Source organism: Paralichthys olivaceus, chromosome 17 (assembly GCF_024713975.1).
Source record: "Paralichthys olivaceus isolate ysfri-2021 chromosome 17, ASM2471397v2, whole genome shotgun sequence".
Lineage (NCBI taxonomy): Eukaryota > Metazoa > Chordata > Actinopteri > Pleuronectiformes > Paralichthyidae > Paralichthys > Paralichthys olivaceus.
Window position 1 is genome coordinate 20,341,338 of NC_091109.1, and position 15,119 is coordinate 20,356,456.

A 15,119-nucleotide genomic window follows, 5' to 3' on the forward strand; every position below is an offset into this window, starting at 1 on the left:
GGGAACGAGAGGAAACAATTACATTTGCCTGGTTTTTGATCAGATGAGTTTCTGTGCCAGTTATTCCCCCGACCCTCATTCAGTCGTTCTGCAGGAGTCTGACACACACACACGGGTCTCCAGATGCCCCCTGAATCGACAGATGACTCTCTCTACCTTTGCCACCGGTGCCGTTATTCATCATTCACTCGCTATTTACCCATCAACACAAGATAAAGCAGGCACGTGTGCAATCAGGCAGAATTAAGACGAGTAGGAGCTCATTAATCTGCACTGAATACGCTGCGAGTGGAAAACAGACAGTGGTTGCGCTTTTATACACGTTGCTCGACCTAACGTGAAGTATTCTCTTCATTCAACAAGCGGAGAGAAACTGAAGTGTGTGAAAATGTTCTGTTGCCTCCATCTGGTAACACAAACATCTGGCATCCATGTGTCAGGTGTTATCACTCACTAAGTTGTTACCTGCACAGCACAGACTGAAACTGAGGCGTGCAACTGAAAGATGAACACGCTTCATGTCATGTTACATTTACACTGGGGTCTGTGGACTCAGACTCAATTTAACCCCAAAACAGCACGTGTCATATATTCAATGAGCGCAGCTATAACGTGTATTGATTTTAACATTCATTTCATGTCCTATGCTTCATTAAGTGTTGAGATATTTCTTTAAAAAACGAATCTAACGCTGTCAGCTGATCACACAGGTCTGTGGGACTCATCTTCTGGGAACTGAGAATGTCACGGCAGCTCCTCAACACTACTTCAGTCCGAACTGAAGCAGAGCACCGACTACCCCAGAGACTGACACTGCTTTTCATGAGTAAATAATAAAACTTTATCTCGTAACTCATGAAGCTTTGAATCCTGTGGTTTTAAAGTTCCAGTCGTTACATGTGCCACTGCTAACGGGCTGTATCTATGCAGAGCTTTTCAGTCTTACCGCTCACTGTCACACACTCCAGTCACATTTCACCATCTTGCCCATGGACACCTCAGCATGCAGACTGAAAGGAGCCAGGGATCAAACCACCGACCATGGGTAAGTGGACAATCCACTCTTCCTCCTAAACCCCGGCCTCTCATGTACAGTGCTTCATTAAGTGGATCATCCACCGTTAAGTACTGATCCGAGGACTCGCTAAACCAGTTAGTCATGCAGCTGTGTGTAGTAGATCATGGCATTAAACAATTACACTCATGCATGCAGCACTTGCAGCAGGTTTACTCACACAGTGTGTTACAATATGCTCCAATAGCAAATATAGAGCAGAGGAGCCAATGCAAACTGAACTAATCCAACAGATTCAAATGAAGCAGACGTTCAGAATTCATTCAGAGAGAATATCACTGACAGTATTTAAAGAAACATATATATACTATACAAATAACAGGGATTAATATCAGTATTAATCACTGGTGGTAGAAATTGAAGCAAACTAGGTCAAATAATATGTATTCATACAAATACGGTCACTGAATAAGTGCTGTATAGAGCCATCACTATGCTTATCTTTTAAGTGCAATAAATATATAAATAAGTAAATAGATAATAAGCGTGGGACAGGATAATATAAAACTGAATTTTATCTGCCCAGTGAGGAGGAAAAAATTATTCCCTTGACTTAGTCAGAACTCTATTATGCTCCAAATAACCTCCATACCTCCTGACAGCGGGGGAAAAGGATATAAAAGCAGATTCTACTATATAATATATATATATACTACTTTTTTTCCACTGTTGTTCATTATAGCTCATCGTGTTATCATAAAAAAACTGAATCTGATACTGGCCAGCTTATTAAAAGTGCATTTCAGGGCTTGGCTGCCTCATAATCCATAACCAGGAAAATATCCTTTTGTCTGCCTGTGTGTGTCTGTGTGTGTGTCTGTGTGTGTGTGTCTGTGTGTGTTTGACAGAGAGATAAAGCCAAAAGGGAGAAACTGTGTGTGAATTAATGTGCGAGTGTGGATTTATCTTTTTTTCTCATCCCTCTTAATGCAAAGTGCAGGGGTGAAGCCATTAGAGCACAGAATCAGCAAGATGAGTTCAGAATAAAGTGAAACTGTGGGAATATGTGACTTAAACCACACACACACACACACACACACACACACAGAGAGAGCACAAAAACACAGCCACCTCTGTGCGTCTGTTAGGGTTTGAATCTCTGTCATACATCTCCTGAGTCTCATTACGATCGCGCTGATCGTAGCAGACAGACACAAAAACAGAGATGTTTACTCTTGTAATGGGTTCTGCGAAGAAAAACTAAAATCAACCACGGGGACGAAGCTTTGATGGGGAATGTAAAGATCCATTTCTGCTTTTTTATCCGTCTGCTCGCTTCTTTAAATGCCACAGGAGAGGGAATCTAATTAATGAGACTGCATGTACTTTCTCACTTTAAAATGAAGCTGCAAGAGGCTCAAGTGGGAACAAAGAAGGCTTAACAGAATATCACTGTCTCGACAGATGTGGACCGGACCGACGGAAGGTGAAAGGCTAAACAACGCTGGATATTAAACTCCTGAAATTCCCTGTTTAATTGTGAAAGTCGGCCGATAAGACGCCCGCGAAAGTTAGATTCGTGAAAATCCAACGCCCCGGACAAGAGGCCGATAACACAGGCAGGCAAGAGTGAAAGCTGCCGGAACAAAGAAACACATAAAAATCAGTTTGATCAGATTGTAATGAGTTGTTTCACCAGACTGGAATCATCATCAGAGAGGAGTGTGGAACCAAGATCACTATCAAATGTATTGACAGAGGAGGATTTAGTCAAGCTCATCCCAAACAAAAGCAATAATGAGCTGTTTTAAATGCATTGTCTGTTTAATTCCTCTCTCTGGATTCCTCATACATAGATCAAACACTGATCACTTATATGACTGGAAGTAGAAAGCATCCTCGTTTGATGCTATTTTATACTTCTACCCCAAAATACTCCATGAAATACTGCAGTATTTCTTTACTTTTTAATATCTTGCATACAAACACAATATAAATACTGATGGAAAGTATTTAAAAGTAGCTATTAGTATTTCACTCCCAAGACATCTGTAAGTAGAAGCAGTACTTTTACTTACTTATTACTGATATTTTAGAATGTATGTACAAGTTTAAACACGAGACGTTTACTTGGTATGGAGTATTTGTATCTGCACTTAAGTCACCGCAGTGGAAACCATAGGTTGTGAGGAGTCGTAGTCCCTCAGTCGATACCTGGCACAGCGGAGGTGTCCATCAATATCTAAGTGTCCTTCGGCAGGACAGTAAACTTTAACATGCTCCCTCACTTTGTCTGGTTCTGGACAGCACGACTCTCAAATGTGAGGAACAAAAATCACACAGCAGAGCAGCAAGCACAGAGAGAAAGTGTCGGAAAGAAAAAAAGAGGTGATGAGTTCACGGAGCCGACAATTTAAGTGTTAAATTGACACTTTTTAATCCAAGGAGACACACAGAGAGTGAAATGTACCCGACATCTCAAACATTACAGGCAAGAATTCATCTAGAAGTGACGACACTGTTGCATGAATCAAGGATTTTGAAGCAAACATGAGATAAAACGAAGCGACTCTTAGGAAACAGAAACCTTTTAAAGGTCACTAACACGGCCACGTGTGACAGAGAGGTGAGGTATGAAGGAGGGAAAAGGGTGGAGACAGTTTTGAAGTGGCAGATCGGTGGGGGTGGGGGGGTGTCGGAGCCAGTGGATGAGCTTTTCATCCCAGTGGACTCGAGTTCTGATCTACACAGTGTGATGTAAATGTCACCTCCACCAGACTCAATCATTAAAGCCACACAGCTGGACAGATGCCAGAGCTCGGATTGACATTCAGAAGAAAACTACTGGGACAGGAGAGCGAGATACGGTGAATATATTGGATGAATTAAAAACTTACAGCATTCAAATAGCGTTCAAAAATCAAAAGCCCACCATTGAGCAGACAGAGCAGGATTTGTATCTCTACGTGCGGCAGTGATCACTGCACAGGCCTGTATGAACAAGTCTTTATCTCTGACAAAGCTCTTCTCTGCACTAACATGCTCTCAGGTTGATGAATCAGGACAATACTACATCATTGTTTGTATTGATTTCAGATCATGTCGGAGTTCTCTGCACCAACAAACACAAAGACAGGAGCACCGGTCAATAAATCAACCTCATGTTATATTCATGTTCACCTCAACCTGTGTTTTACCTCCTGCGCCCGACACACGAGTGTGAAGCACGAGCTCGCAGACCGCGACACAGATATTTGGATAAATGGTGATTCTAACATGGAAACACATGATTAACACGGAGGTGACAGATGGAGCAAAGTGAATCCAATTTAAAGTATCAGGTGTAAACTGGCTGGTTTGTGACGCAGATTAAAGGAGCGTCATCGTCACAAATAATGTTTTACAACATCCCTTTAGCAAAACTAACTTATCTGATGCTAACTCGTCTACTGTTAATAAAGAGTTGTCCAAATAATAACCCTATTGAAATTTTATATTAAGCATTTTTACCAAAGACAATCTGACCGACAATTACACACGATAAGAAAAACACTGAAATCTCACAATCTGAGAAGCTGCAACTAGAAAATGTTCAGTTTAAAACGTGACAGTACATCCAGAGTGAATTTCAAGTACATTTAATTTGAACAGGTCTGTATTTAAATAGCACTTTTCTATTAGTAATGATACTTAAAGCTCTTTATAATACAGGTACATTTATTTATATGAGGCCTTCACATGCAGCACTTTCTCTCTCACACATCACTCATTCACTGCAGGCACAGCCGTCAGGGGCAGCATCTTGCTCAAGGACACTCAGACATGCAATACAAGTGAGAGCGGGATCGAACAAAAGTGGACAACCCGCTCTGTCTCGTGAATGTAGCTCATGTGAAAGAGGTATGTTTCCTACAGGGCTGCTTGTAATTCTGCAGATTTAACTGACTGGTCATTCATGAACTCAAAACCACTGAATTCACTCGTAGCAACGTATAATTCCAGGGACACGCATGGACGGTGAGAACTGACACAGCTGATGTGAGGTCTTCAGGAAATGCAAATATATTCACAGGGACGACAACGGGACATTTTGAAGACTGCAGGAAACAGGCAACCTCCTAAAAAACGTCTGTTTCAGCACCGCGGACAGCTCCGGGAGTCTGGACCTGAACATCTGGAATCAGCTTCATGCATCTGCACGTTCATTCCTCCAGCATCATCATAAAGAGCCAAGGTGACCCCCCCCCCCCCCCCATTAGAATTTATGGAAATCCCTCCGCAAACAAACACAGCCTCTGAGTCACAGGGAGCAGCTCACACAACAGCTGCTTCGAACGTGTCCGATTCAACCGACTGGAAGAAAAGGTGCATGTTTGGAGCAGAGGCTCCTGGAAAACAGGATTTGTTTTTTTTTTCCAGTTACACGATGGCCATCTAAGAATAGAGGGTAATGTCAAAAAGCCCTGACGTGCGATTTGCAGGATTAACTGAGTGACCAGACATGGAGGAGACGCTCCTGACGCATCGTTTATTGACACACACGCCAACCAATCCAGGCACTGACGCACAAGTTTGATAACTCTGCCTCTTAAAAAGGGGGGAGTTAGAATCAAAACTCATGTTTTTGGCCCAATAATCAATACACCTCATCATTTTATTGTCGACTGCTGTGTTTTAAAGCGCACAACTATTTAACAATGGTCCTAAAACCAGAGGTGATGGTGAGTTTCTTACATCCTCGTCCTCGCAGTGGCGCCGGTACTGATGCTGGAGCTGAGGCCGGGGTCCCTGGCTCTCCGCCGCCCTCTCCCCCTCCGCACCTTGCCCGAGGAGATGACTCGCCTCCGGAGGGTTGGGGAAGGATGTGTTCGTGTTGATCCTCCCGGTGAATCTCTGGTACAGTGACGCCATTTCGACTGATCGGTTGTTTTTTTTAAAAAAGAAAAAAAAAGGAACTTGTGGAGTCCGTCAAGTCCAAGTTTGAGCAGGTGATTGAGTAATTCGATTAGAAGATGCTCTGGTTGGAGGAAAAACAGAAAAACAGTTCAGGATTCACATCACGTACTTTCAGCCTCGATGCTGCACCGACGCAGTTTCCTCACTTTCCCCAACTTGATGCGTAACTGGCACAAAAAAACCCCAAACCGGTGTGGATCACAGGACGCTGCGCACACCGCTCACGATCCGGACCCGAGCAGACGGAGAAACCTCAGCGAGATCCCGGCTCCGTCCATCACCTTCCCCGCGGTAGAAAGAGAAAGTGACCGCTGACTAACGCTCGGGGACCAGCGGCTCTTTGTCTTTACGCGCAGAGAGAAGCTGATGCACCAAACAGCCGCATGCGAACAACCCAACGCAACATTTACGCGTCAGATATCAGAGATTTGCGCTGGAAACTTATCATGACTTTGCAGATGCAGACAGAAAAGACTCAAGTGTCTCTATTAGTTGGTTTTTTTTTCATCTTTACCTCCATTTGGGTCCGTGGAGGAGGCGTCGTGCGGAGAGCAAGAGTGCCCCCATGTGGAGGAGAGAAAGTTGAAAGGCACATTGTCAAGGTGAAACGTTTTTCTGCTCCATAAATTAAGAAAATTAATCCGTCTGACATTAACACGATGAAGCATATCAGGGATTCATTCCCCTCGTTTGGTTTGAGTGAAACAAAAAAACATTCCAAAGCAAGAAAACACAAAATGCTTAAATTTGCCAAACAGCAAAAACAAAGAGCAAATGTAGAAATATCACAAATAAATAGAGTTTGTAAAGTTTTATATAAAGCAAATGACTCAATTAAAACTAATGAATCAACTAATTGGTGTAAAAATGATTAAAAAATAAATGAATTGTCTGAAGGACAACAATGAGTTAAGCTTTTGTTCTGTTTGTCCATGATGAGAAAAACTTGGTTAAAACCTGACGCAGCTGCAGAGTAATCCTGTTCCATGAGAGCCCACATTAAAACAGCAGTGAGGTTAGGTAAGAGGGTAAAAGCTCCTCCAGAGACCCAAGAGGATAATGTTTAAAAAGCTCAAATTGCCAGCCTATGGCTTTAAGCCTCTGCCGACCGGTCATGTTGCAGGAAATGTGGTCACAATATTCTCCGCTTCTTGATTTATGGCGTTATAGATGTTGTGTTCACGAGAATACGACGACTGATGGACAACCCCAAAACATAACACCTCTGGTTATGGCTGTAACCGCTGCAGAGGCAAAGATCATTATAAAAAAATCATGTTTATAATTCCACGGAATCAAAGCAGACATCTCTACATCGAGTGTTTTATCCAAACAATCGTCTAAAACCGAAATATTCAGTTTATAATGATACGTGAGGAAGGAAAGAAAGTTAAATTTCACATCTGAGAAGACAGAAGCTTACGTGATAATCAAAATAGATGTGAATGTTTTCCCCATCAATCATCTTATTGATTCATCATCATTTCATCTTGACAAGTAAGAATGAGTTAGGGGGAAAAGAGTCATTAAATTAGAGCTGCCAGACGTTCAACCTATAATTTCTAAAGGACGGAGCCGAGTCCAGACACTAGTTCATTTACCTTCATTAGCAAACCAGTGGGAATCATTATTTTACACACAACAGACCCAGAATCTGTCATTCGATTTGCTTTTATTCGGCCTCACAGGACACAGAACACCTCCCTCTGTGTTTCTAACAAGCCGAGCATGCTGGGATTTCAGCCTCGCAGAGTCAGAAACACACTGATCACAGCCCACAAAACAGACAAGCTGCAGGAACTTCTGTGGGAGATGCTTAATGCCTCATGAGATGCAAACATCCTCCTCCTGTGTACTCAGAGCGAACCCCCCCCACAACATCTGTTCAGATTTACTCGTCAATTAAGACAACCTCCTCGAAGAAGTCTGCAGGGTGTGTTTTTAATCTTTGTAGATTAAAAACACACCCTGCGCTGCACGACTTGATTACTGAGCTGCAAACCCACATACACAGATTGTGCACCGGCCCGCTCTCTGCCGGGCTCCTGCAAAATGTTTTACCATTGATTTCCACGAGAGGTTTCATAAAAGGCAAAGAAGAGAAAAAAAAAAAAAAAAAAAACAGGCTTCCATGTGTTTTGGCACATCAAATCCATCTCAGGCTCTGGCACAGGACCCAGAAATGAAATTCAATTTTCAGGCACTGTAGTGATGTGATTAGGGGCAGAGAGAAAGGCAGAGAAGCAAGGTTTGACAAACTGCGAGGGATCCTGAGGGTGCAGAAGCTGCGCATTTAAAAGTGGAGACTATACGTGGGACATATTTAAACCGGATATTAATAATGTGGAAGAAATGAAAGGTAAGACACTTCCTGGGTCTGCAGTGGAGTTCGTCTTGGCCGCTGCACCTTAGATCGGCCCATCCTATTGATTTTGATCGTGCACAGAAAGATGAAGAGTTAAATGCAGCCGGCTGTGGGGATCAGTACTGGAACTGGGCAGCAGAGGGCAGAGAGTCTTCTCTGTCGGAGTGGGACATTCATGAAAGTAAAAAAAAAAGTGTTATCTGATGCAACCTGATCACAAAACACTACAAAGGTAGGGCCCTGCAGGTGCATCCTGGGAACTCGAAACAGGGGATTATTCCACACGATAACCACGACCCCTAACAGATACAGATGTTTCATGAAGGTAAATCAGAGGAGAGATTTTACAAAAGGGAGTCAACACTGGCATCTAGTGGATAAATGCTGCTTCATTTATGTCTGTTGATTTCTGAATAAATTCTTCACTGTGCTGCTGCAAATTTGTCTTCATGCAAAAATTGCGCACATGCCCCTGAGGTGAAATAAACCAATGCATCGCATTCTGTGAAGCAACAACATTATGCAAAAAGACACACTGCTCCACATATTGTACATTACACAACCTGCATCCTTATCTCCACATTGTACATTAAAGCTAAACCCTTTCATGCGGTATTTACATTTTATTGTATATTTCAAGTTGTGTTTTGTTTTGTGTCATCTTATCTTTTCTTTACGACAAAGGTTGTTCCTATCAGGCCAAATTCTCCCCCCTGGACTGAAGCCACTCTGGGGGTCTGTGCCCTCTTCCTCTGGTGCCGAGGCAGTTGTCCACAGTGTTTTTTCCCTAAACGCTGTGTAATTGCTGCTGGACTGAAAGGCCATGAAATTATCATGGCCGGAGGGAAGCAGTCAATCATCCTGACAAGCTTTAAGTAACGTGAATTAAACAAGATGAAGAATTATATTTAATGATTCATTACTATGATGAAATGTAAAACATTTAAAAAAGGCAATTTCATCTAATTACCGCAAACATTTCTTGGGGGAAAAATAATTGTGAGTCAAATGTTGTCAGTATATCTGCTTGTTCGGTGAAATATTAAAATACAAAAATCAATGTTTTTACAAGCTACAAAATTCCATCAAGAATATTGGATGTAGACAAACTTCCCAAAAGTTAGATTCATATATTTGCCATCTGTGTAAATGTTCTTAACAACTTAAAATAAAGTTCTGCGGGCCCCAACAGTGTTTGGCTGCTCTGGGTGAACTGACCCTTTAAATTGATTTTTTTTTGATAAAGTGATGAACTGAATACTTCGAGCGAGTGAAGTCTTACAGTGCTGATTATTCGCACACATGGCATTTGAAGAATGAATCCACTCGGCAAACTTGAAACAAGACGAGGAAGGAGTGTGAAGTTTGACCTTGTCAGAAACGGAGGAAAAAAACCTCCTCCTGAAGCCGAGATGGGAGCGAGCGCAGGAGCAAAAGTTCAGGTGAGAGAGAGCGAAAGTAGGAAGCGCAGGAACTCGTGAATTTATACTGCGGTGTCTCATTTCTCTGCTGCCGTCCATTCCTCACTGAGAATACTGTCATAAACCTCCACCTTCAATCTGAGCTCCACACCGGGAGGATCAATCTGGCCATTGCTCAGGATATTCAGGTCGGTTGGACTCTACTTTATGACGAGAACCCGATTTTGCAACTGCAGTCATTTAACGCACCCGTACATCTGTCCCTAAGTATCGCCACAAGGATGCAGAGGCAATTCAAAGCGAGAGAAGGTGTAAGTCTGATTGATTTGAAGGATTCTTCCACGGACACTTCTCAAGAACGAACGAGGAAAAGTTTCAGCATAACATCCAAAAACTTTCTCGTGTGTGTTTTTGTGGCCGCTGGCGGGAGGTGTGTTTTGAATGACAGCGGGAGATTGAAGGTGCTGGAGCCTGACGCTGCTGGACTTATAATTAAACGGCCAAATTAATAGGCGCTGTCAATTGCCACTGAGAAACCACCTACTTCCCTCAACGTCAATCTGATGGTTTTTCTTTTTTTTTTTGGATCGACAGCTCCATCTGCCCGGCCGCGCTGCGACCCCATCTCTCAAGGAGAAACAAATCTCAGAAATGACAAATAACAAGTGGGAGGAAAAGTTTTTTTTTTTTTTTTACAAATGGTATTTCGCTCATTCTGCAGCTTTATGATGTGTCTGTATCAGCCGTGGATTTCTCTGGCGAAGGGACATGAAGCATGGCAAATTGACTCCCAATCCTATTTGGAATGGGCATGATAAAGTCCCGGGGAAATTTAGAGGGACGGAGCGAGCGGAGGGGGGGAGGGGGTTGAAGGTGCAGAAATAAGCCAGTGGCTGAGAGCGGACACGAGCTGTAACGGAGGGTGAAACATCAAGCACATATAAAGTGTAAGAGGCACAAAGGTAATTTGCAGATGTGAGGCTGGGGAAGTGAGAGGGGGACGGGGGGGGGCTGCATTTCAGTTATCTCACGCTTCTGTGTTGACTTGGATCCCATTTCGCAGACAGGTCCGGCAGAATAATTCCACCACTGGGAGAGTGATGGTGGTCCGAGTGGAGAAAGTCTGTTTGCTAAGGGTTGATTTGTTATTCTGACGGCTCAGCAGAAACCAAACAAATCCAGGAGCAGGGACGGAGGAGAACATGTGGAGAGTTCAGGAGGAGCAGCGACACGTTCTGGATGTTAAATCCAAGCAGGAGCGTGTAATGGGACTTCATGAGCAAAGCAACAACTGTGGGGGCCCTACATCGAACGAAACCGAACCAAATCTTCAAATGATTCTTTTACTATCACAACCCTAAGTTCAGTTTCAGTGCAAAACCCCAAACAGACGTTCTAGTCTTCACCCAAACCTCCTCGTGGAGGAGTTTCCCACCTTGCTGCCGTTATAGTCTCCAGTACTCAGCTAATCCTGGAAGTTTCCAGTGCATGCCTGAAAGCGGCTAAACTCATCTTATTCTGCAGGGTATTAGATACTTATATATATCCAGCTAGTTCTGGCTACTCACTGCAGACGCATTTGTCCAATACTTTAATTTATGTCCAATCACATAGAAAATGAATCCACTGTAATAAGTATTCAGTGTTAACATGATGTCTGCATGGACAGTTTTTGATATTTTTACATTCACAGACATTTGGATTCCCTCCGGGACAAACTGGAATAAATGATCCAGATACCTGTGTAGTGCCTCCATGAAGATAAGAGGGTGAGAATTTATTTCATGCACTTTTACTGAAAATCCTGCTTCCTGACACTTTTGGTATCTATTTAAAAACTTTGCAACGCCCCGTCATAAAAAGCAGTTATCAGGTGAAAAGCATTAAGAATTCAGGCATCTGGCTGCAGCTCCCTCGCTTACTACTCCATCGTTTTATTCTTGTTTAGCTACGAGCACTGCTGACTGCAGCACCACACACACACACACACACCCAGAGCCCTCCGCTTATTTGTACCTCCAGATGTCCTCGAATTATGACTGTGAGAGGTTTACAGACGGCCACACCGCAGCGGGGAAAAAGAACATTTTTGAGTGTGAGAGGCTTTCAGAAGGAAATGCAATGGTGGGCATTTTCCAACCTACTTTTGGTCTTGCCTTCTGAAAGACCAGAAGAAGGTGGAGAAAAAAAAGAGAAGACGGGATGTAAAGGAAAAGTTTGCAAAAGTTGAGCTAAATTTGCGTCACATGGACGTCTGGCATTTAAACTTGCCTCACACACACGTGCAGTAAACACCCACACTTTGTTATTACTGCTACAACCTGCTGATATTATCTGATTCCTTTTTAATTTGTTTTACTAAAGGATTCCAGTCACAATTTTGAGTCGAGGCCAAGTGAAGTGGCTGGAGAGCGTTAGCCAGGGCTTCAATTAGCACCCCAAAAAAATCAATACATTCAATTACACATTAGTAATTTCTCCTCTTAGCTTTTTTTTTGGGGGGGGGGGGGGGGGTACTTTGGCTCAGAAAGTAAAAGGTTGTGTGAATGAATTGAAAACTGTGGGATTTAAGTAATTATTGATTTATTTGGAGAGAAGTGGGACTTAAATGCCATCGAGGAGCTCCACACCAGAGACAAATGTTGGCAGAGAGAAATCACATATTCATATTTCAGCCTTTGCTGCGTGTTGAAGTCAATCATCTGTCATCTCAAAATGAATCAATACTAAATCTAGTCCTTTCTTTCTGTAATACTCCCCCATTTTACAAAATTAATCGGCCTCAAAGTACAGATATCCCTTCACACTGGAGTGAAACCAGAGTCGAATTTGAACAAGACACCAATTCCAGTGTTTTTCCAGCTCTGCTTGTATAAAAAAAAGTCATTAGAATTCATTCAGAGACTCATCCCCTCCGCCTGTAAAGCTCCTCTCGTGTTTAACGTGAGGAGTTTCCATCAGGAACGATAGCACATGGGCTGGAAACCATTTCAATGTAACAGTGATTGGAATTAAACACATTAGCTGGGAAATGAGACGTCTTAACACAGAGTAGTGACGTGTGCCGTTAGCTCGGGGGGGAGGTACAAAGAGGGAGCGTGAAATCGGACACATCGAGAAAAAAAACCCTCAGAAAAAACGGGGCTGCTGCTGCTATGGGAGTGAATCAAAGTGCTGACGGACCCCTGCACGCTCCGGGACACGGCGGGAGCAGAGAACTGGATTCCAGTGCATCGCTGTTAGAGAGCACTGGGTGAAGCATTGGGATTCAAAGTGGACAGAGAGGCCAGGAGGTAAAGGCACTTAGCAGCAGAGTGACATTGTGGAGGTTTAAGTAAGACCAGTAAGAGAGGGGCGAAAGGTCTTTATTTTTTTGAAGGAATCTGCCTTTATTGACTGTGAAGTTGAGAATCTGTAATTCAAAACAGTCATGAAGCCTCTTCTCTGCATTTAAACCCACAACAATCTACCTCCTCCTGCACCGGCGCCATCTACGTTTCTGGTGACAACACTTTTTTCCCCCAGCCTCTTCGCCCCTGACAGAAAAATAAACGTATTTTTTCTCCTGGTCCTGTTGGAACGTTGCTGCTCAACATCCTACAGCTGCTCAGGGACCAAGCACTTGATGCATCAGCGGTTTGTTTCCAGTTAAACTTTCTAAATGTTGCCTCACTGGAGCTTCGTGTCTCTTTCACACAGACTTCTTGGATCCTGCCAGGAGGGACAGGTGTAACCGGATGAGTCGTGACAGGATGAATAAAGTTTCTCGGGGGGGGGGGGGGGGGGGGTTGTCTCCAACTTTGGGGAATATGAATTTAAAGGTTACCACTGTTTCCTCTTGTCAAACCCAGATACTATTGATGGATCCTTCAGGAATTCCAAAATGACAAATGGTACATTTTCTTTCTCGTCACACAGCTTGAGAATAAACATGAGCATGCAACGTGCTTTATCCTCCAAACGTGTGTAATCTGCCCCCCTGACATATGAAGACTACATACATGTCAGTGTCATAGGACTGAAATATTAATCAAACTATCAAAATACCAGTATGGAGAAGTGTAACACCCAAATTGCAGAAGGTGACATTTTAAAAAAGGTGGAATGTCTTTCAAATAAATGAAGACATGTAAATACTGAAATATCTCTCTGATAGTCTAAATATGAAAACTCATACACATTAATACCTCAAGACATTCACTTGTTACAGAGATTAAACTGTTGAATTTCCATCACAGAATTAAAATTTTGTCTCCACAACCTTGAAACTTTGGTTGTTTGAGTGCAAAAGTATATTTCTTTGTCATGTATCCTCCACGACAGGACGAAGCGCTGATGGTTCCGAGGGTTCAAACGAGGAGGCAGAATAAAACAGATAAAAAGATGAATGCAGGGAGAAGGACGGTCTGATTTAACTTCCATCTCTGCCCGGGAGCCTTGAGAGATGGTGAATGAGTTATGGAGAGACCCCCAGGGGCAGCGCCGACACATCAACACCGCAGCACCTGCTGTCATTGCATCAGGACAATATAACACACACACCGTCCAACGGACAGACCCCGTCTGTCCACTCACGTCTCCTGACAGGAGACACGCAAAAATTACTATTCCCACCAGAACCAGAGTCAGAGCCACCAAACGTCCTAATGCAAGCGATGGTTTGAGAATGAGACGAACAAAAGCAGGAGCGGTTCAGCCGACGTGTGAGGAAACAGCCGGAAGACAAGTCTGTTCAAAGTGAACTGGCATCGTTAGAACCACATGGGCCTGATAGCACTGATGAAGATGAGAGATGCTCACTGACGCTCTGCTGCAGCCACAGCTCAGCAGTTCTTTAGCATGCACGCTACAGTGCGAGTGCAGCTTACCATTTTGGAGGTGGTGGTGGTATCGATCTGCTGGGTGGCAATTAGCATGGACATGACTGAAGTGACAGGGAGAAATGAAATATCCTCCGACGCCCTCTTCTTCTTCTGCTCCTCCTCCTCTTCCTCAGCACAGGAAAGTCCTCTGGACAAGTGCCGAGCGAGTGCGAGGCTTCACCTGAAGTGGGAGGATTACAGGAGACCCCCACTCTCGCTCGCTCTCTCTCTCTCTCTCTCTGCCCCCCCTCCGGTCAGCTGACTGGAGCACACTTCCACGTTTGTGAATCAATCACATAACGACAAGGATTCGGTCTGATGCACCACGATCCATTCGCCCGGATGGGCTCTTGGGAAATGTGTACTCCCCGACTTCACTCGCCAACTGTCTCTCATCCCCCCCCCTTCCTCCCCTTCCTTCTTTTCTCTACCACCCCACACCACCCACCCCCGTTTCCTCCACGCCGCTCTCCCCCCTGCCCCTCTTTGACTTTTCGCAG

The 15,119-nt window shown here is 43.7% G+C and overlaps 1 protein-coding gene across 4 annotated transcripts in view; it reads right to left on the minus strand.

Annotated features, from left to right (window-relative positions):
- dpp6a (dipeptidyl-peptidase 6a) overlaps positions 1 to 15,119 on the minus strand; it is a 158,629-nt gene that overhangs the window by 104,086 nt on the left and 39,424 nt on the right. The window contains exon 1 of one of the 4 annotated variants that reach the window (XM_020103217.2): positions 14,626 to 14,992. The exons of 2 other annotated variants lie outside the window; for them this stretch is intronic. In XM_020103217.2, coding sequence (XP_019958776.1) covers positions 14,626 to 14,679 — 54 coding nt within the window. In that variant the 5' untranslated portion in view covers positions 14,680 to 14,992. Of the gene's footprint in view, positions 1 to 5,749; positions 6,453 to 14,625; positions 14,993 to 15,119 lie in introns of those variants that run through there. One more of the 4 variants, XM_020103213.2, reaches the window with a different exon arrangement.